This window comes from Anser cygnoides, chromosome 1, assembly GCF_040182565.1.
Source record: "Anser cygnoides isolate HZ-2024a breed goose chromosome 1, Taihu_goose_T2T_genome, whole genome shotgun sequence".
Lineage (NCBI taxonomy): Eukaryota > Metazoa > Chordata > Aves > Anseriformes > Anatidae > Anser > Anser cygnoides.
Window position 1 is genome coordinate 63,696,362 of NC_089873.1, and position 22,890 is coordinate 63,719,251.

Below are 22,890 nucleotides of genomic sequence, written 5' to 3' on the forward strand. Positions count from 1 at the left end.
TGTCTCACCAGCAAACCTGTATTTCCTCTCATCTGTCTGTGGCACTTCAGAATTTACTGCTGGTGAGCAATAGATGGATTTCATAGTGTTATTTAGCAGATACTGCATCTGTATAGACTTAAATTTGAGGCAAATATTGCACAGCTCTAGGTTTAAACTCAGTGCCCTGGAATAGGCAGTCCTAGTCCCAAGTCAGAGGTGTAAATAACAGGGCATCAATGTCTCTGCTGAGCTCCCTGGAACTGGTCTCAAAGCTGAGTGCAGTCAGTGTTCCTGGCATATAACACCCTACTGCCTTTCAAAAATGAGAAGACAGGGTTACACTTTCATCTGGATTGACATACATCTTACTTGATCTGTATTGTATGTTCATAACTGGATTATTCACTGCAGTATGATGTCTATTCTGTAGCTGGAGTACTATAACAATGTTCTATTCTGGCCACCCAGTGACAATTATCTGTTTGCTTATTTATTTATTTATTTATTTATTTTGCTTTTTTTTTTTTTGCTTAAATAGTATTAAGCTATGTAACCAAAGAGTTCATATAATGACTGTGTTGCTAGTCCCCATCAGAGTTTACTTCAGCTCCAAAGTCCCTTTCATAATTCATTCTTTGTTCCAAAAAAAAAAAGGTCAAGGAGATAATTTGCTACATCACCAAAATGGAGAAATTGGTATAACAATTGGAGAATAAGAAGCCCTGGAAAGCCACTCATTTGATTGCACTGATGCAGTCTGCCAGAGATGGCTAGTGTCTGCCAGTCTTCTGGTCATCGTTGTCTCCTTGTTAACAACATTTTACATGTGGAGCCCAATCTACAAAGTCTTAATCATTGCAGTGCTCATTATGTCAACCCTGTAGGCTTGGCCTACAGAGAAGCATCAACAGTCCTGGCCTTGGTGCCTGAGTTACATTTATAACAGAAAAAGGGGAACATATCGAGAGCAAAATTCCTAATTTAAATGATGACATATACCTACAATGATTATAAGGAAAATCCTTATTTTCCCCTTGTTTGATGTTTTTGTATTATGGGTCACTTTCATAGGAATAATATCTTCTTCAATGGAGAGGGAGCTGAAAGGAATCTTAACTTTAAAGTGTTTTAAGGAGAGCTTTTCTTTCTTCATATTTCTGAAGAAATGTACTACATTCCCATAAATATCTACGTTTCAGAAAATATTGGAGGAAGGCAATATTGATGCAGCTGGCTGTTCCACATAACATAACAAGCTAGTTACAAAAGCAAACGCTCTTCAAACTTTCTTGTCCTGACACTAGGGAAATTTAACCTCCTTACTAGCACTAGTTCAGAAGGTAGTCTCACACCTATAACGTGGTCTTAACCATATAGCTGCACAGCATTGTCAACTCATATTTTCTGCAGCCTGATCAGGATTGCATCTGTCTGACATTATGAATAACAGGTATTTTGCATGGAAACACATACTCCAGTTTTGATTCATTTAAGTATATCACTTTGTTCCTCTATCAAAAAGAATAACAAATTCAGGAACTCATAGAAAATCCTTCTATTTTCTGTAAATCAGAAGCGTGGAGCTACTGACTGGGAGAGCCCTGACAAAAATTCAGGAGGTTTAGGTCCTTTGGTAGCTATAACACAGTAAGTTGGATGCAAACTTTAAACCAGGAAGTTGATAAGAAGCTGAGAATGATCATTCTGCTCTCATCGTTTTTCCTGTACTCTTTCCTAAAGCATCAAATATTGGCTACAGTCAGAAAATAGATATGGAGCCAGATGGACACTAGTATTAAGCAGCATGACAGCCTTGTGACTGTATTCTTTTGTTATCCTTATCATGCCAGTATTGGCATCATTAGGCTAATATGAGTATGCACAAAAGAATGCTGCCTTTTTTTTTTTTTCCTCTCTGCTAAAATGTTTGCAGTGATTTATGGCAATAAAGGCACGTACAATGTAACAGTGTAGTCAGACATAACTCAAATGTAGGAAAGACTACAAATGCCTAATGTCTGCTCTGGAGGTGCAAAGATTAGCTGAAGCCCCTTCTCTCTTCTCCATAGCCTGGAAAAAAGTGATAACCCATTCTAGGACCTGTGTTATTCTAATTTATTTCTGAAAATTATGAAACACGACAACTAGCTTCCCATGTAACTGCTAGAGAGACTTTATGCTAAAAGCATTTATTGGGATATATCTGATCTGAAATACAATGTTTGTGACTGATGGAAAGGCTAAAAGGCCTTTCTTCCACAAAGTATTGTTTCAAGGCAAGCTCTAAATAAAATTATAAAATACAGGATTAAAGAATATTTATATGAATAATGGACATATTCATTCATTGCACAAGAATTTAAGGCATGCATTTTCTTGAGGCACATGTCAGTAAATGCTGGTGTTATGAAAATTCATCTGAACACTAGGAAATAAAGGGTGTTGGGCTAATACTTGACTGATTTGATACAGCTTGGTGTTTGTTCTGCTTTATGCTTACCATTGATAAATTGAGCCATTATGTCTCTAAATCGCTTAATATGGTTATATTCTCAACACAGATCATGTAAAAAGATCACTTACCTTTTTTCTTTTTTTTTCTGTTTTTTTTTCTCTTTAACAGTGAAACAACCACGGTTCTGCAAATGACTTGTTCTGGCGAACTGCTGTACCTACACAGAGACCCAGCAAAAAAACATCATGTAGATATATTTGCAATGCAAAGTCTTCAGTCTTTTCATGGTACCTTTTAATTTAACTTCATTTAAATTCTTAAACAAAATATATCCATATAATGAATGTCATGTGCAAGTTCTATGATTCTTTGTGAGGCCTGAAAAAAACAGGCTTTTGAGTCATCCATCAGAGCGTGTGCACATGTGGAAAATTTTTAATGCAAACAGGCAGTTACCATTTCTTCTGCATTCACACTTTTAGTCATTTACCTAAGTGAGTATGGCATCTTAATAGAAAAATACACATAAGGCAGTTAACAGCTGTGGTTGGATGAGGACAATGACATATGAAGTTAAATAGGAATAGACATTTAAAAAATATTTTCAACAATGTAAAATGTGTTAGAAAAAAAAATAGACAAAATATTTCTCATTTGGTATTTTATTGTGTGGCTACAGTGCATGCCATTATGCAAAAGGACAATGATTCCTCCAGCCATCATTAACATTTTATTTCGCAAGTAAAATTAATCACTTTTCCTGTGGTTATTAATATTTTAACACTGTAAATGTTTATTAAAACAGTGAAAAAATATGTTTTCTGTTTCTGAAAAGGTATGCAGACCAAATTAGTCCCAAGCAGAGTGTAAAACCATTTCTAAGAAGATTAATTTGCTTTCACAGTTCTTATAATCATGAATCTTTGTTGGACTATTACAGCAAACTTGCTTTTTTGGCAGAAATATATAAAACTTTAAGTGACCACTGGAGAATATCTGTGGAAAACAAACTGTGAATTTACATAGATATTCCATTCCCATCCTCAGTTAATCAGGATATGAAGCTTACCATCTGATCTGAATACACATTTTAAATCTAACAACACAGCACAAATTTCAGCTTTCAAATGCTTGTGATAAACTGTCTCTGCATAGTTTCTGGACCAAGATATACTAATGAGAGTTTTTTTAGATGGCTGAAATATATAGATTTGGGGTTGTTTTGGCAATGCCTGTATTAGCAAGTAGTACAGCACAATAGGAGAGACCCACAGAGTGAAACCATTGGTGCTGAGAACCAAATATCCACATCACATTTTTCAGGAGGTTTAATCTGGCCTCCTGGTGGATGAATGATTAATGATTACTTATTAGTGGGTGGAGCATGTTGAGCACACTCCTGGATCTCTTCTTCTAGGTTTGTTTCTTTGGAAAGGAATCCAATTCAGAGTTCTGAGACCACCCCAAGATACAAAATGAAACACAGAAAAATGGGACAACTGGAGTTGAATTCCTGATCTGAACGAAAAACAGCTGTAGATGCACCTTCTGTGGGTATTGCTTGTTGTCCAAATTTATAATGTAAGTTCCTTTTATGCAAAATAGAACCATTAATGCTTAATGCTTCTACATTCGTTTCAATATTTGAGTTTCTGAAGCAGTCAGAAGTATCATTGTGGGAGTCTAAAATACTGGCAGTATGCAGTCCATGAAACATGCTGTATGATAAATATATATATACACGTATCCATATTTCAAAGAGCATAACCAAATACACATATTTCTTCTTGGTTTGTACTCTTCCTCAAATATAACATGCATGTTTATAAAACACACTTAAATGTCTTTGTGATGAAAAATTTTTCCCCAATAAAGCTATAAAGCTAGAGAACAGATTAGTTTCCTTTCCTTTCCTTTCCTTTCCTTTCCTTTCCTTTCCTTTCCTTTCCTTTCCTTTCCTTTCCTTTCCTTTCCTTTCCTTTCCTTTCCTTTCCTTTCCTTTCCTTTCCTTTCCTTTCCTTTCCTTTCCTTTCCTTTCCTTTCCTTTCCTTTCCTTTCCTTTCCTTTCCTTTCCTTTCCTTTCCTTTCCTTTCCTTTCCTTTCCTTTCCTTTCCTTTCCTTTCCTTTCCTTTCCTTTCCTTTCCTTTCCTTTCCTTTCCTTTCCTTTCCTTTCCTTTCCTTTCCTTTCCTTTCCTTTCCTTTCCTTTCCTTTCCTTTCCTTTCCTTTCCTTTCCTTTCCTTTCCTTTCCTTTCCTTTCCTTTCCTTTTTTTTTTTTTCTTTTTGAGAAATGGTGTGTTACTTTAATTTCACAGTATATACTGTTCTGACATGAAGGAGAGATAATATAATTAACTTTCTTCAAGGAAGATCTTTAAAGTCAATATCTAAATCACCAGGGTTACACATTTCAAAAACGAAAAGCCTTGAGTTATGTCACACAGAGATACAGTACTGGCTGAACCTTTAGAGTTAGCAGTACTGTAGATTAGCTTTCTAGCTTTTCACCTTTACAGGAGTAGCTTCATATTCTGGTGTCAATTTAGTTCAGAAATAAAATGAGTTTGCAATTTTTCTGCTAATACCTCGTGGTTAGTCCCAAAGAACTGGTGCCTGTTCCAGTTGGTTAACAGTGCTGATTTAATAGAAATTTATCACTAGAATAGCAGGAGTACTGCAGTTATTAGTGAGGTGCATTACATGGCAAAATAAACTCATACCTTCTAAAGCTAAAGTCAGTACTTCTGGCCACTGAGTCTTGAAAGTAGTGAAAGTAGATTCACCTTAGCTTGGATAATTTTTAGAAGTCATTCCCAGTAAAGATTTAACATGCAGATAGAATTTCCTGCACCTCCATCAGGTCAAACTTGAAATGCACTTTTGGAAAATTATTGGAAAGTTTAATTTCTTCATGTGTCCCTTCTGCAGGTAAAATGTAGCAGTTTTAGCATTCCACAAGGATGGAAAACATATAAAATGATATAAAATAATCATTTGAAGAAATAATTAAATGTCTGTGAGTGATGTTTATTTCTGTATAGGTACAAGAACACATACACACCATTTTCTAGATTTAATCTGGACATAATAGATGATAGAAATAAATAAATAAAAATAAATCACGTGTTCATGGAACTCCTGTGTGTACAAGGGTTGTGGGCTCAGGTTAACAAACATTAGTTCACAAAGTATTCACTGTATCAAATACAGATACCTATTCTAAGTTCAGATATTTGTAAGGTAAAATAAATATTATTAAAAAAAAAAAGAAAGAAAAATTGTTTCTATTTTATATTTATGGAACAAAATAGAGCTCTTATATAACAACTGTATGAAAGACATAAAAAGTTTTCATTTCTTGTTTGTTACATTTCACTTCCATTTGGAAATGTCTTCTAAGTGACAAAGGTTGATTCTTTTCTTGAATACTATTTAAAATATTAGCATTTTTATAAAAGCTCATTTGAATCTGCTGTATTTCCTTATGAAATTGGTTGTCCACATACACACTGCATTAATCTTTTTATAATGGTGTGATAGCTGCATTCATTAGAATTATATTGGCATAAAAGCTAAATGAAAACAGAAAGGAATCAGGACCTTTTTCTCTTTAGTTGTTGTTGTTGTTGTTGGGGGGAGAAAAAAAAAAAAGGCTGAATGTTTTCTGCTTTGCATATTTTAAATGATCTGTACCAAAAAAGGGAATAATTTCTATTGCCAAGACCTATACACACTATTCATTATGTCTGGGAAGAAAGGACAGGCTTAGTTCATTAAAAAGTTGTTAAATATTTTATTAGACTCTGGCTAGTTAATCCATAAAAATGAACAAACCACTTTTTCTCAAAGTTTAATAGCTTACTTACATCATGCTGTGAAATACGTAAGAATATGCACAAGAGACAGCTCAAGTTTTCTTAAGTTTTATCTTTTAATATAGTTGCTTTACATTTGAAACAGATGTAAATACATAGCAGCCTGCTTAAGACACAGCGATGTTTTCAATGAATATCTTGCATTATGGTTAGTGTCTTTTATACATTATTTTGATCTATGATTTGTTCTGAGTGCCCTCTACTGAAAAGTAAGATGAAGTGATTAATTATGTAGTACCCAAAGATATAACGCCTGCAAAACATGTTTAGACAGTTGTACATTAATAAATTATATAAATGTATTGATATATGAAGGGTCTTAAAGCAAATTTACTGTTTCAAAGGTAAGTATATTATGCATATGTGTATATACATATATTTATTATAAGTATGTTGTGTTTGTTCTTTCTTATTCAGATTTTTTTGGGGGGGTGGGGATCTAATAATCTTAGATTATATAACAGCAGAAACCTAGTGCATTTGTTCAGTAACAGACTCTCGAGAGTTAGCTCTAGAACACCTGGAAGTCAATAAGAATCTTTTCATTAGTTCAAGTGGCTTTGTATTGCTCCTAAGTAGGTATTGTATAATGTTGTCAGTTACGCAGGCAACTTCAGGACTGTTGTGCTGTTATAGGACAATAATAAATCAGAGAAATATAAGCATCAGGTGGTTGAAATTTGCACACTGGGAAACCACTTACAGATGCATATATGCATGTTATTTACATACACATATTAAATATGCATATATATATCTACAACAGTTAAGGTGAGATGGCCATCTTGAATGCTAACTGAATTCTTACTGTTCAACAAGCTTCTGATTAGCCATGAACCACCACGGTTCTATTCAACTGAGATTAAAGAGAACTCTTACTTTAAAGTGTTGTATTATTCATTTTTAAAGGTGTTGAATGCATCATTTTGTATAGTATTTTAATTATCATAAAAACTTGCTCAAAAATAAATAAATAAATAAAAACCAGCATGCACATTGTTTTATTGGAATAGTCTAGACATGCATTCCCAGCCTGTGTTTCTATGGAACCAAGTCATTTCTGAAATGGTCTATTATTGCTCCCAGACACAATACATGCAAATTTGTTCATTGAGATTGATAAAAACACCAAATTAGGATGTTTCCTCAGCATACTGTTTACTAAGCATTGGTAAGAGTGAGTCGTCAAGTACTACTAAGCAAAAGGGATGAGCTAGAGATTCCCTGTCAACAGAAGGTAACCCCAAATTCTCTCCACCATACTGTAATAAATCCATCATGTCACTAGATCATGAATCAAAATTAAGTGCCTCTGAAATTCATCAGCCAAATTCACTATGCTAATTCTCTCTCTGCTCAATACACCATTCACTAATATATTGATGTCAGTCTTAGCCTCCCATTCTAGCTTGCTATTTTTCTTTATTTCCTGTCTACTTATTACCTTTTAAGCAATGTTTATTGCTTATTTTGGTGTTTTATTATTATGATTATTATTATTATTAAGTACTCAGAACAGGAATAACTTGATGCATTCATTTATCTTTCATTTTCCAAATTTACCTACATTTTTTATGCTTCTTTTCAACATCTTTTCAAGTGTTTTCCCTCTGTTGCCCTGAAGAACCTCTTTTGTTTCATAATTCTCAGCAGTCAAATATCTGACTGACTACAACTCATATTTATGCCAGTATTTCGTCTGTTTTACATTTTACTTTCAGCAGATTTTTTTATCATGTAAGTGTTCTGCATTGCAAGTTTTCCTAAAGTTTTCTAAAGGTTCAATAAAATTGTTACAAAGACAATTACTATTTTGGTTTGTTCCTCATATGTAACATGTATAACATATAGAAAAATGTATTTACAAATATATACAGACACACATTTATTTTGTTCTTTTATTAAGCTATTAAGCCTGCTCCAGTCCAGCTTATTCCAGCTTGTTCTTTGAACAGATTTACAATTTAAAGGGATATATATACTCATCATAAGTAGTTTCACATAGCCACGCAGCAGTGGTAAGCTACATCCATGGATACGCTTTGTGGGTCAGATTCTCATCATCAGTCCAAACTCTGCTGCCATTCAGGCAATTGAGCAGACTAAGGAATTGTTGGTTCTTCCCAATTGCTCTAACACACTACCATGCAGCACCTGGAATATGTGGTTTTGGGGAAAGAACAGACTCACAAAATAAAAGTAGTTCCACTTAATGAGCACCGCAGTAATTACCAGGGGGTTGTCAACATATCTCAGAGCTGCCAATTTTACCATGTGTTGCCCACATGTGCCTATGCATGTGCAGGAAATCTATTTATTGCTTTTGATTATTAGGCTCATGAGACTTGCATGGGAACTGTTCACTGTATGGACAGCTGGTCATTGCCAGGGAACTTTAGAAAGTATGTGGTCTCAATCCTGTTTTGTAAGAGACCAAACCCTGCTCCTATATGATAGATATATCAGAGCATGTTTACTCCTACATTAGATTACTCAAGTGACAGGAAGCAGAGAGTCTGCTTCCTCATGGGGATGGGTAATATGCAAATACTATAACAGTACTTAATAATCTAGTTCCAAAGCTATCTTATGATACACAATGGAGCCTCTGAATATTCCTTCTAGTCCCAATCACACCCTCCATAACTGAGACATGTTTACTGCAGAAAAATGGAAGCCAGGCAGGGATAACATAAATTGATTCCTAAGTCTGTCTTATTTTCAGCCCTACAACCCTACAGCTATTCTTTTGCCTTTCCATGAAAATGTGCCAAAACAGACACCATGTGCAGGACATCAGTGCAAGGACTCTGGCTTCCAAGAAAATGAGCAGGTTCAGGAGGAGATTGTACAAGAGGATTTCAGAACTACCTTGGCATGTGGCTTTTGTCATGGATGATGTTCATCAGATAACAAATCCAAGCACCCCCATTGGATCACACTCACTGGGGAACTGGAAGGTTAGTGAAAAGAAGTTGCTTTCCCATGGAAACTCTTGGTTCTATAATTTCATGGTATACTGCAATATCTTAATACTTTCTAGGGGTACCATTTTCTTAGAAGATGAAATTCTGAATAACAACATCGGACTTAGAGTCCAGAGTTAGAGTGGGATTCATATGCCCATCTGAGCTGATCATCCTTTCACAGTCAATGGAGAACAGTTATTCTAAGGGAAGAATTTATCTCATCTTAAGGCAAACAAGAGGGCTCAGATAAATCACAATACATTACACATTTCTGTTCACAAGCTATAAATGGATGACCAGATCAGATAGATACTTCTACAATGTAGATATCTAAATGTAGATGAGATGAATCCTACCCAGAATTCTTCTGAAATCTTCTTTTCTAGGCCTAGGTCTTAAACTCTCATCAGCTATGATTTCTAGCTGATCTCTGGCTAATGGACTGGTACAATGATCATAACATGTTTATGTATTAAATAAATAAATAAATAAATAAAGGGTTTTATGCTGCCCCGAAACAAAGCAAAACCCTCAAAACTGATCAAAACCTGAGTATAGGATCAGTCTCGTAACCAGATCTACAACTGGATTATTTGCAGTTTCTTTCTGCTACATAGTGATTAGCTGTAGAGGAGAGTTTGGCCATATTTTCACCTTTACTGGGAGGAGAAATTGATGTCTAGAGTGGTTACTCAGAATTAGTGTAAATGCTTTTAAGCTAACCAAAATTATTTTTTCTTCTTTTAGTCCTTTTGCTTTTAAATGTACTTCTTTAAAGTTCATCCTCTAGGGGTTTTTCCCCCTAAGGGCATCATTCACTGTTTAAGAAAGGAGAGTTCTAAAAACTCAGTGTTCACAATTATTTGGCAGTGAGTCTAACCCTAAAACTGTGCCTTGATTCCTGAGTTGTACAGTTACTGGGAGGATGCCACAATCAGAATACCCCATAAGTTTGTTTTCAGTCAGTTAATATAAGACTAATTCTAATAATCAATATATAATTTTATTGTGAAATTTACCAGCTCCTTTTTTCCTTTGAGTATGCACATTATAAACAATTTGGGAAAAGTTCACATCTACAGAGAAAAAGTACTTGTGACAACTAATGCTGAAAGAAAAAAAAAAAAGAAGAAAAAGAAAATTAAAATTAAAATTAAAAAGTGGAAGGGACATTTTGCATGTATAGATTTTCTTAAGGGATTTTGAAATGGTAAAACATCCTCTACAGCTCTGTTATGTTCCTTCTCAGGTAGGCAATTGGTCAATGAAATGCATATTATGACATCTTCCTTTATTGACACTAAGACCAGATGTTAAAAGAAGCTGCTTGTGAAAGTTAACAAACCATATATTTTAGAGACTCAGATGTACTAGCAAGAATATTTGGCTCTTCTCCCACCCCTTCAAGTTTATTTGTGCCTCACCAGACTTTATTTAGGCAAACACTGCTCATGTATACACAGTGATTGAATGACAAGTTAGAAAAACTAATATGAAATCTTGATAAGAATATTCATGATTCAGCCACATTTGAAATATGTTGGTTTACATGCTTGGTTTGTTAATATGAATATTGTCATATATCCTGATCCATTCCTACATCTGTGTATGCATCACAGGACTCTTATCAGTGTGGTGGGCCAACATGACAGCATATTGAAACAAGCTGAAAATTCCACTTTTCCATAAGCATGGAAAATATAGTGCACTTAAAACAAAGTAACACTGATATAGCTTTCAAAATAATTATTAGCTGTGACCTCTAAGCAGATTCTGCTGCTGCCTGTTTCCCCAATGCTTGCAGACTAGATTAAGATATATGTAAATATTATACTTTGTGTTATGGTAATTAAGCCATGATGGATAACCAGAATTTGGGGTGGGGTGGAGGGAATCAGCTTTCCTGGCATTTATTTAAGCCATTTGCAAGATCATTATTTAAGCCATTTGCAAATATTTTATAACGAGGAGCCTATAAGGAAATCTGACTCCCTCCAGCCACATGTGAAAAGAAAATGACAAGCGTTCAAAGACATGCAGCACACTTCTCACAGTGCACCAGCCCTGCCCATTTTGCAAGTCAGTGATGAAGAAACAATGCCATAGCTCTGTCTGTTCTCTTTCCATTCCTTCTGGGAAGCTATGCCCACTGCCAGCTCCCATCCCCACAAAATTCTTCAGCAAGTAGCAACTACACTCTGGTTGTTAACTGAAATATGTGAGAAAGACTCCACAGACTGGTCTTTGCATGGTGCTGACACACTGTATTTGAACATTGTTTCTAGCTTATTCCCCTGACTATAAACTAAATGCAGAGCACTGATTAAGGGCTAGGAAGAAATCCCTGGAATGACTGATTATACAAAATTGAAGTTGTGTCGATTAGAATTACCAGAGATTAGCTCCTTTCTCTCAAATGACAAAATAATTAAATAAATAAATAAGAGAATTGAAAACATCCTTCTAAGCCTAACAGAATTTATTTACCATGATTCAGTTGGGAAATAAGGTTCTCTCAGAATCATCACATGATATATCACTTTACAGTTAGACACATTACTATGGTCTCATGGTCTAGCCAAAGTATTATGCAGTTTTTAAGTTATTGAAGTACTAAAGAGTTGAGCGCAGTGGGAAGAATCTGATTAATTTTCAGTTACCTATGGGAATAGCTTTGGTTGAAGATGGCCAGAGTGTTACCACCATCAGCTCTTCAACGAGCATGTCTAAGTGTTCGAAGCTGGTTTGTAGGACATCAGACAGCTTTTGAGGGCAGCTTTCTTTTTTTCCCAAGCAGAGCAGGTGGCAAAGAAAGGGTGAAGACAGCAGCATGAGAATGATTCACATATGTGTATTGAATGGCATTTTCTCATTGTAAAAATGAGTTTTCTGAGTTCATTTTCCAGAATCTGCTGTGAACAAAGAAAATGAATCATGAAGCACTGGTTAAGAACTGAGAATTAAGCTCAGTCCTGACACAAATGGACATAATTTCTGTTGGGAGTAAATGGCATTGTACCCACTTAAGTCAAAGCTAAATTTGGCCAGTAACATACACCAAGCTCCAAACTAGTGATGATAGAGATAATTAAGAAATAATGACAGTGGAATAGGACAAGGCCACAGGATAAAGGTCTTCTGCCACTCAACAGATGCTGAAATGAGGCTCATTTATCATGAATGAATGTGGAGGCAGAGTTGGTGTCTTTACTCTTTTGACAATGCTCAGTAGTATTTGTTTCTATTATGTGGAACTAAATGATTGATATATATATAATAATTTTGTTCAGTGGCTATTGATAGTGCAGATGAACAGGTGTTCATTTCATAAATAGTTGACCTATTTTATTCTAATTAGCTTAAACAGAAGATGTCTTAATGTATTGTAGTAAAAGAGTGTAGTGCCTTTTTCCTGTAATTGCACAGCCACAAATTATTTCAGGAGGAGTTGCACTGAGTTCCACTAAGATTGAACTTTGTTACAGTGAGATAGAGATACAAAATAAGGGGCTACAAAATCCTTAATTTATTAGGCTTTTAAATGAAATATTTTGGAAACAAACTTTGTAGCTGTTATAGAAGGAACTTTGCCATGAAACAATCAAGTACTGAGAACAAAACCAGAACAAAAAATTATAATCATCAAACAAACTGCTTTTGGCTGGATTCAGTTTGGTAATAGCTTTTGGAAATCAATAAGGAGCATGCTCATAGCCATCTCACTAGAAGGCACAGAAAAACATCAATTCATTAGATGCAGATGAATGACCTAAATTCATCGGTAAAATCTGGCTGCTTTAACCACACTAGTAGCAAAACATACCTTATTTCACCGAGGCTTATGGCTAGCTTATATTATCAGAGACAGAGTACTTTGAGGCAGCTGGCTTTGAGGAAAAACTTTGAAAAGTCTTTGAGAAAGAAAAAAACTATTATCCTATTCTGAATTATTTGATCCATCTACTTCCTAAATCACAATATTATTCCAACATGACTTATCCACAGCCGAAGAAAACTCTCTAGTGCCAGTCATAAATTCATTCCTCAATAAGTGAAACTAAGAGAAAGACGGGAAGGTGACAGGAAGAAAAAAAAAAAAAGGCAGGATTGCTAATATGTTACTTGTTGATATAATATGAGCTTTTAAGGCACTATGTCTTACACACTTGTTCAAATACATTGAATACATTGCTTCTGTGTGACTTTGCCTTTCTTCTGTTTTAAGAAGTAGGTGGGAAAAAAAAAAATTAAAAAATCTGAGGAGGGCACTGTCTCCAGATCACTCTTGTCACCTCTGCCAAATCATAATCAGCCATCACACAACAGGAGTCACTGTTGCTTTGCTCCAGTGTCTGTCACCAGACTGGAGCACCTCACCACAAAACACATCTTCAACCACTGTTTCAACTCATTTATGACTGAAGATTAGCCAGATGAGGTTTTCTAAGCACTCCTTACTTCCATCTACTATTAATTACCACCATTAATATATTGACTGACAGGACCCTCAGGGCACTGCCAGGCCGGACTGTCCCTGCCCAGCTCCCCCAGGGCTCCTCTACCCCACATCAGCCCAGGGCCGTAAGCCCCTGCCCCAGCGAGACTGCTGCACGGCCTCAGTGTCTCCCAGCCTCCAGCCTTCACAGGCCACCAGATCCCCACAGCCCTGCCGTGCTCAGCCCGAGGGCCAGCCCAGCTGGGCCTGCCCATGGGCCCATGTCCCAGCCCAGACTCTGAGCAGCCCCATTCCCAGGGAGGTGCCTGACGCCTGGGTCTGAGGTGCCCCCAGCTGCACTGCTCCAGGCTGGGGCGGTGGGACAGGCTTTGGCTACCAGGCCCTGCCTTGATGGCCCCAGCGTAGGGAGCCCTCATTTCTATCAATTCCACGTCCCTCAGCAAGCTGCCCGCCCTTCATGCACCCTGACATCAACTTACTTGTTCAAATTGTGATAATTAATCAATGAACTTTCACAGCTCCTTTGTACATTATTGGGCAGGTAGGTCTTAATATCTTTACATGGGACAAATGGCATGCAGACCACACAGCCCTTCCCCAAGATGGCCAGAGTGGTCTCTTGGGATCTGCTAGTTTACAGATCAATTGCTTTGCTATTCCTTCCACTCAAATAGCCACAGAAAAGACCATACCACATGCTTAAGGCTTTGCAGAAATAAATAAATAAATAAATACATACATACATGCATAAATAAATAAATAATCCACTAAACTGCAAACATTATTTGCTGCTGACTCTCGGAAGTTGTATCAGCAACATTCTGTACACATTCTGTATATGTCCTGTAGGACTCTCTTTGTCTTGTAGTCTTAAATACCGACGATACCAGATTATGTGGAGAAATCACATAGTTATTGTTCAACATTTCTGAAAATCAAGGGAGCATATGTTTGGGCCAAATGGGGAGGAAGAGGTTTGCATATTATGTTTTTTACTTATAGGGAATTAGAATTTGAAAAAAATAACACAGATGAGGGCTCCATTGTGCTAGATACTATGAAAATATAGAAGTGAGAGGAGCAAAATTGAGAAGAATGTTATAATAATGAAAATTTAATATTTTGTTTAGTACTGTTGAAACTATGATAGGGTTCTTGTTCCTAAGTATTCAAACTTACGTAGGATAAATATATATATCCTACTATATATTATATATATAATAATAATATATAAAATAAGGGATAATAGAAAGAGTTACTGGTCAGGAGAAACTGCTCAGAGAAATTAACAGTCACTCTCAAATTCACAGGGACAGCCTGAAGACTGATCAAAGTGGGAACTCACACCCAAGGACCTTCACTGCTGTAGCCATGAGGCCTCAGTTCTCTTCCAAGCAGGAGTTTTTGAATATTCAGAAAGCTTGAAGCTGTCTTCCCCCTTGTACAATATTTGCTCTGATGACAAAACAATGCCAAGCGTATCACAAGGAAGGAAATTATTATGTTGGAATCACGTGCCAGACTTTCACTTTAGCAGAGCACTTTTTTTGAGCAGAGGCCTAGTTGTGACCAAAATGATCTGATCTTCATTCAATTAGGATGAAAAAGAATAAAGAAGAGTAGCATTCTTATATCCAGCTGACATAATGTTTCGGTCTATTATTACACACACCTCTACATAGCTTACCGTACCTTCTCTCTAATTTGCAGGTCAGAAAAATTCCTCTTTGACTGTCTCCTGGATTGCTGCATAACTGTAATAATGCCTGCTGGCTTTTTTTTTTTTTTTTAACATTAGTAGGGAAACGTGCTTGTTACTCAAAATTAGACAGTTAAAACTATTCAGACAAAGTACAGCCAGCTTTAATGTTTTACAGTTTATTTTTCTATATATATGGGATTTAAAATTTAAAAAGATGCTATCAGGAAAAATTTGTACGTGTAACTGTTACAAATAAAAATCATATTTGTAACCTGTATCTTCACTTTCTTTTTCTACTGGTAGCCTCTTGAATGCTGAAAGCTGAAATTTTTCTTTTTTTCCCCAAATCTGTTGCTTTTTTGGTATCATCACTGAATGCCAAATCAAGAAACCAAGGCCAAATTCTCAGATGAGGTAAGAAGATACAGAAATACTTGAAGTTTACAGTTAAGATCAGGGTGCCATTTTGTTAAATATACAGAGTGCATCCTTACGAAAAGAAGACATGATGTACAAGAAACACAGAGGACAGCTGGTGAAAACTGCACAAGTCAAGGCCTAACGATGGTTCTCTCCAGCTGTATCTACAGAGCCTCTAGTTGGCCATGCCCAGCAGTACCCTCATGGCCAGTCTCTACTTACGAGCACAGCTACAAATTCAGTCACAGTCCACTTTCTGTTGCAGACAGACATCTTTGGCATTGTACACTGCCACCCTAGCCAAATTTCAGACACCTGCAGCAGAGAGAATACTTATCACTCAACACCTGCTAGACCATATTTCCTTTGTGAATTACCAGTTTTTCACTCATTTACCCTAGATAAATTGTGGCCTTACACTTAGCAGTGCAGTTTAGTTCTGTAAGACACCTGAACTATACCTGTCTTTAGGCTAGCCATACCAACTAAACTTCAGAAATCCTTATACAGTGTCTGCTGAAGGATACATCTTACAAAACTGGGTATTTCTCCCATGCTTTTTCCAGTCCAAAGTATAATACCTTAACCACTGGTTGGATATTTCATTGACAATATGGGGATGTGAATATATGGAAATAATGTAAAAAAATTGGATTTTTTTTTCCTTTGTCAACATCAGTCACCAGAAAGCAGTCAAGCCAGTATGAATTTGGTAATGACCAGCAGTCAGCATAGTAAGAGTGGGTATGGTCTGGTGCAATCATGGAAGCCATGAGGCATGAGTCCACCATGTCTTACCAAATCACATATGGTGAGACAGCCTGGGAGCACTTCCAAATGGGAAATAAGTTAACTGGGCTTTGTAGACACAAGGGCACACAATGCAATTGCATATTCACTTGAGAACTGGCAGACTATTAAAAATACAAGTTTTGGAAGCTGAAACTAGAAAGCAAGCATGTATTTCCTTTCAGATGCAGAAAAAAAAATAGTAGTTTTCCACTGAAATAACATGTTGAAGAAAAATGCCATGATTCCTAACCTGAATTCACATTTTTGACTAAACTCCTCAGTACAGATGGGAAGAATTCCCTTCATGAACAACTTGTCTCCAACAACAAAAAGTTATGTCTGGATAGGACTTAGGATAAGACTGTTACATCTCACGAGAAGAACCGTTCATCTCCTACTAAAACTCATCTCATAGTACAAAGGCTGAGAAAAAAAAAAGATACTCTGTTGATGAAACAGAGTTTAAATCAAGGCTACTTACTAAAGAATAGGATAAAGATGCAGTGATATTACTGACTGTGGCTGGTACTTTCTGTGTACATAAAAACATTTTCAAAAGTACTTAGGACAGCTAAGAGAGGTATCTGTCTCCAGACATCTATCTGAAAATCTCATTCTTCATAAATTTTTCATATATACCAATATCAAGTATACATAGAACAAGATTTTCCTTATGCATGTACCTATCAATACTATCAATGATAACAGCAATAAGACAGTATGATCTTCACTGAAACAAAGCTTTTGTGTGCAAAGGCAAACAATGCAAGAATGTACCTAACTCTCATTACATAAGTGAATAAGCAGGGTTGCAAACTAATCTATGTGTGAAATGTTGACTCAATCGTATTCAATGGCAACAATGCCAGTAACCTGAGATGAAAGATTTCACTCACGAACTCTGATACATCCATGGGCACATAGAGTCTGTAGAAAAGTTCAGAAGTAGAACAGCTTAGCTCTCTGGCTTTAAATGCAGTCCTCACTCTCTTTAAAACCAATTTCTGGTCAAGACCCTTCTTTCATCAGTCTGTATGTGTATCTCCTGTAAGCTTCTGTTAGAGTTATGAATTTGTCTCAAAGATAAACAGACTGCTTAATTATTAGTTGGTGGTGCATGACAGAATTTTGGGAACAGCACTGTTAATGTCACATGAACAGTAAATATGCTCATACTTTGAAGTTTGGAAGTAGGTACCAGTTGCCTTCACTATAATGAAAATATGTACTTTTTTATTATTATTATTGCTAGCAAGCCTATTTTCATGAGATAATCATACTGATTTAGATCCCTATGAAGGCTAAATGACTGCTCAAATAGGGATCCTCAGTTCTGTGCCCTGAATAGTTATAATAAGAGTCCAATCATTCTAGGAATTGTCAGAACATTTTGCAGCAATAACATAGAGTTTTGACAATGCTAGTCTCAGTAAATGTATGAGCAGTGAAAGATGTATTTAGTAGCATCTGATATTTTTGAAATGCCTGCTATGTGTATGAAAAAGCTTTGAGGAACATAATTTCTGTAGCTGTTACAGTTTGTGTACTACAGAATCTATTGGTTTCCTAAGATTTTGAAAAATACCTATGAATGAATTAGTATGCATAAATGCATGAGCCTTCAAAATGCCAAGTGGCTCATTTTTAGAAGCAACTTTTCTTTTTTACAAGCATCTATACTATACAAAGTACAGAATTTCTGAATTAAACCTAGGTAAACATTTCTGTAGTATTTCATAATTTACAGTTATTGATGGTTATAAAGCTTTCAAACGTTAAGCTTTGCATTTTGTTAGAGAGAGTTATTAGTATTCAGGTAACAGATAAAAAAAATAAAATCAGGGGAAAAAAGCACATCAGTACACTCATGCTTATGAAACCAAGCCACACTAGCAGTAGACTACAGGCAGTGCTGTTAAGCAATCTGCTAGCGGACTTCCTTTCAACTATGCCTAATTAGAATTAAGTATTGAAAGACACATATGCCATCGAAGTAGAAACATTTTTCTTCACAAACATTAAAAAAAAAAATCAGAATGTCAGGAAATATACTAACAAATAGCATAAAGTCCTGTTCTGCTATGCAGCCAGTAACTGAAACAACTACTAGCAGTATATGCTGTACTGATTTCTCAACGTGTGTTTGAACACACACAGTACAGGGAACTTTTTATCCATAAACAAACTTAAAAAAGAAGAAGAAAAAAGGAAAGAAAAAAAAAACACAAAACTTTTTGAGGAAATACACCAGACACTTGCAAGCTTACTCTAACTCCTTTGCAAGTTAGAGGAACAGCCGAAGTCAACTGTTTCATAACTCTGCCGCTGAAAAGCGTCTTGGAGATCTATTATTTTGTTGTTGTTGTTGTTAATGAAATTATCTGATGTTGCTCAGCAGACAGTATTGAAGATTACACTGCCCGGCTCATCTAAGAAATGATGTCCCGGGAAAAACGACGGGGCCGGGTGCTCAGTAAATTCTTCTTCTTCCTTCTGCGACCAAAGAGCCCTGCAAGACCCCCGAGTCCCCGGCTGGAAGCGGGGGGGATTCGTGGGGGCCCCCACCCGCCTCCCCCAGCGGCACCCCCCCCACCCCCCCCCGAGCTCCCGGCGCCCCTGAGCGCCGCCGCCGCCGCCGCCCCGCCGCGCTCCCGCCGGGCGCCGCCGCCCCTCACCCGGCGGCGGGGCGGGGAAGGCAAACTTTCCCCGAGGGATGCGAGGGGCGCCCCCGCCACCTGCGCCCCCCTTCGCCGGGCTGCCATTGGCCGAGCCGCCTACCGAAGCCCGCTAGGCACAAAAGGCGTTGCTAAGTGGATGCTTTTTTTTTTTTTTTTCCCCTCTTTTGTTTTTTTTCCCTCCCCCCCCCTTCTTTTTTTGGTGTCTACCCCCCCCCCCCCCCCCCCAACCTTCACTACTTCTTCTTCGGATGAGAGCGCGGTTTTACTCGCTCCACACCCGCCGCTCCGCCGCTCCCCGCTGCCGCTCCGCTCCGCCCCGCTCCGCTCCCCGCGGGAGGCTGCGCGGGTGCCGGTGCGGTGCGGCTTCGGTGCGGTGCCGGTGCGGAGCCGTCCCGCGCCGGCCATGGCTTAGAGCGGCCGGCCGGGGCAGAAGAGATGAGTTTCCCAGCGGAGGACGGCGTGGGCAGCCTGTGCCACAAGGCGCTGCAGATCATCTCCGAGCTGTGCCTGGGCGGGCAGGTGGAGCGGGAGAAGTGCGCCGGCATCTTCCCCCTGGAGACCGCCCGCCAGGGCATCGGCGGCACAGGTACCGCGCCCGTCCCGCCGCCGCTCCCGTCCTGCCGCCGGCGTGGGCGGCCGGAGAGCGCAACTTTTTCCTTTGCCTTCCCTGCGTGCCGAGGGGGCGGATGGGGGGGGATTAGGGGGGGCAGGCTCGCAGCCCGCTTTAAAATCCTCTCCCTCCCGCAACCGACGGCTGCGTTTGATGCTTGGGCAGCAGAGTCGGGAGAGCTTCAGTGCTACGGGGGCTTTGCGCCCCGTCGTCCCTTTTTTCTCATCTCCTCAGCTGCCCTTCGGGGCGCCCCGTTACGCGCTGGCGGTCCCCGGGCTCCAGGCACCGTGCAGTGACCCGCGGCAGCGCTGTGGGACAGGGGTGCGCATCCCCTCTGTTAGCCGGGGTAGAGCTCTCTGCCTGCCGGCAGGAGACAGTAAAGTCAGCGCTGCCCTCCGGGTCGCTCTGGTCCAGGACTCGTCCGGGAAAAAATTTTTTTGGGGGGTGGGATGAGGGAATTCGTGTAAATTTAAATATTCCGAAGCCAGAAGAAAAACATGTCAGGGTCGAAACCAGCCAGACTCCTTATGGGTTTGTCTTTAGTCATTGATTTCTGGACTGTCTGGATCTTGTGGAACCGGCTCTGCTCATTTGCCTTTTTCTGTTCACTACAGTCCGGAGCCACTGTTTTGCCATGGTGCTGGTTTTGAGGACGGGGTTTGAAAATTAGTCCAAGTTCTTAATTTCTGCCAGAAGTGACCGGTAACCTATTCTGTAAGTTCATAAATGCAGCAGGACAGCTTGCATTATGGCCAACAAATAACAAGCATACAGCGCAAATTAAATAAATTGACACGAAGTCATGAAAAGCAGCAGGTTCTGAGCATGTGCTCCAGCTGCACTGTCGCTACCACGGCAGCTGTTAGTATTTTTTTTTTCCTTCTAATGCCCACATATTTTACTGCAAATACCAGGATATTTAGCATCTCAGCACAAAAAACAACCAACCAAACAAAATAACTGTTGCTGCTACCTTCCTTAGAGAGGAGCGATTCTTCTTTCAGACTTCGGTACCTGCACTGTTCTCCTGGGGCTTTGTGCTTGAGGCAAGTGCTCAGTTTGCAGCCAGTGCAGGCTGCAGGAGGGGCCCGGACGGACCCATCAGGGCTTGGACAGCCAGGGCACCAGGGCGCGGGGGTGTAGCATGCTTCCACCAGCACGGATTGTGGATTTGATGTGCTTTGTAAATACCATCTGATGAGTATATGTACACTCTTTGAGCTGTCTTGTCCAAACCCTAAAAGGTTGCATGAAAATAACCTGATGAAGCTTTGAAAACTGGGCTCTGAAAAGATTAGTTTCTCTCTGATTTTTTGAGAGTACTGCACAGGGAGTCAGTATTAGGTGTAGTGTAAAAAACAAATGTCCCACAAGGTAATCCAAGTATTGCTGTCTAGCAAATTTGAATCTCCAACACTTGCCTTCATGTTGCACTGTATATTACAGAAGTTCCTTTTGAAGAATTGTCTACATTTTTGAACAAATATCTTCATTTCCTCAAAGTCAACAGTATTCTTGGTGATTTACATACAAAAACCCGAACAAAGTTGCAATTGTGAGATTAGAAAAAAAAGATTGACAATTAACCGAGAAGGGGCTTGAATCACATGGTCCCACATCTCAACTGAGTTCCTAAATCTAACTTTTTCCTCCTAAAAGAAAAACATTAAGGGTGTTGATTTTATTGGTGCACACATTAAATTAAACATTGTCTCATCAATTACTAACAGTGCTAGTAATCATATTTTAATACTTTATGACTCCAGAGGAAGAACAGACACACAGTCATTGTTGATAAGTGACAATATTTTAATATGTAAACACTTGGATAGACAAGATGTAAATATTACTCTCATGAATTTGCTGAAGTGAAAGATTGTAAATACAGTATCTAGGCTGAGAAAATGTGGTCATTGAAAGGTAAACCATGCCGTAGTGAGGTATTTATTCTGCTCTTCAAATGCATGTGGAGTACCTTTCCATCTCTATGTGTAAAGTTAATGTTGTCCACAGTGTTGAACATCAACAGCTGCTGTTCATTAAAGGTAGAAACCTAAAGTGTTCTCCATCTTCATTCTGAGAATAAAGCCATAAATGTTTGTGTTTTCCTGAAACTTTGGTGTCTGGTACATGGGCTGGTAGTATTTGGTGTGAGAGTCTATATCAGGTAGATATATCCTGCTGTGGCTGAGTAAATTCTGCACAGTTCTGGTGTCATGCAGCTGTAGCTGTAGGGTAAAGAAGAGCAATGGCTAATTTAGCCCTATTGATTTTGCTGTATTTTGCTGTAGCCTTCCCCAAATGATGATGTGGGAAGCCCTTTCCCAGTGTTTGCCCAAGCTAGATAACACGCATCATCAGTTATTTGCTGTCTGGGGCTTTGTGCAGCATGTCAGGCATTAGCCCCTGCAGCAAGCACTGAAGCGTGTGGTGAAGACTCTACTGTAGTAAGAGTAAGAAGATACTTGAGCTGTGAGAAGGAGTTATGCAGGAAGTAGAGATGATAAAGAAAAGACTGAGAGGGTGATTACAGAATGACGGTTTATTATTGTATGTTGTTATATTATAGAATCGGCTAAACTTTCAAATCCAAAAAGCAAAGAGTCAATGAGACAGCGTAAAAAGAGGTGCAGAAAGGAATAAATAAATAAATAAATAAATATCTGTATAGTGTTAATATATTGTCCTTTTGAACACTGAATTCATTTACTTTTTCTCATCTCAAAAGCAAGATACCTGAAAGTGTCACAAATGTAGTATAAGGAAGAATCAATAAAGAGATTTCATGGGAGGAAAGAAGGCTAAAAGATGAGGAGACCTGTATTTGGACAGGAAAGAATAGTACAAGAAACATTTCAGAAAGAAAAAGAGTAGGTGATAAAAAAGAAAGAAGACCTTTTCTGTTTAATACACAAATACAAGCATGTTCTGGAATTTGAAAATTTTAAAATAG

General features: G+C 38.3%; 1 protein-coding gene and 1 long non-coding RNA gene across 2 annotated transcripts in view; one reads left to right on the forward strand and one right to left on the reverse strand.

Annotated features, from left to right (window-relative positions):
- Window positions 1-1,865: 1,865 nt before the first annotated feature.
- Window positions 1,866-22,654, reverse strand: LOC136790973 (uncharacterized). The gene is made up of 2 exons (XR_010831982.1): window positions 20,911-22,654; window positions 1,866-2,654 (listed from the first exon to the last, which is right to left on the reverse strand). It is a non-coding gene; the product is annotated as an uncharacterized lncRNA (long non-coding RNA).
- The window catches only part of SYT10 (synaptotagmin 10), a 36,051-nt gene continuing 32,720 nt past the window's right edge, over window positions 19,560-22,890 (forward strand). The window contains exon 1 of the mRNA XM_048057291.2: window positions 19,560-19,913. Coding sequence (XP_047913248.1) covers window positions 19,763-19,913 — 151 coding nt within the window. The 5' untranslated portion in view covers window positions 19,560-19,762. The remainder of the gene's footprint in view (window positions 19,914-22,890) is intronic.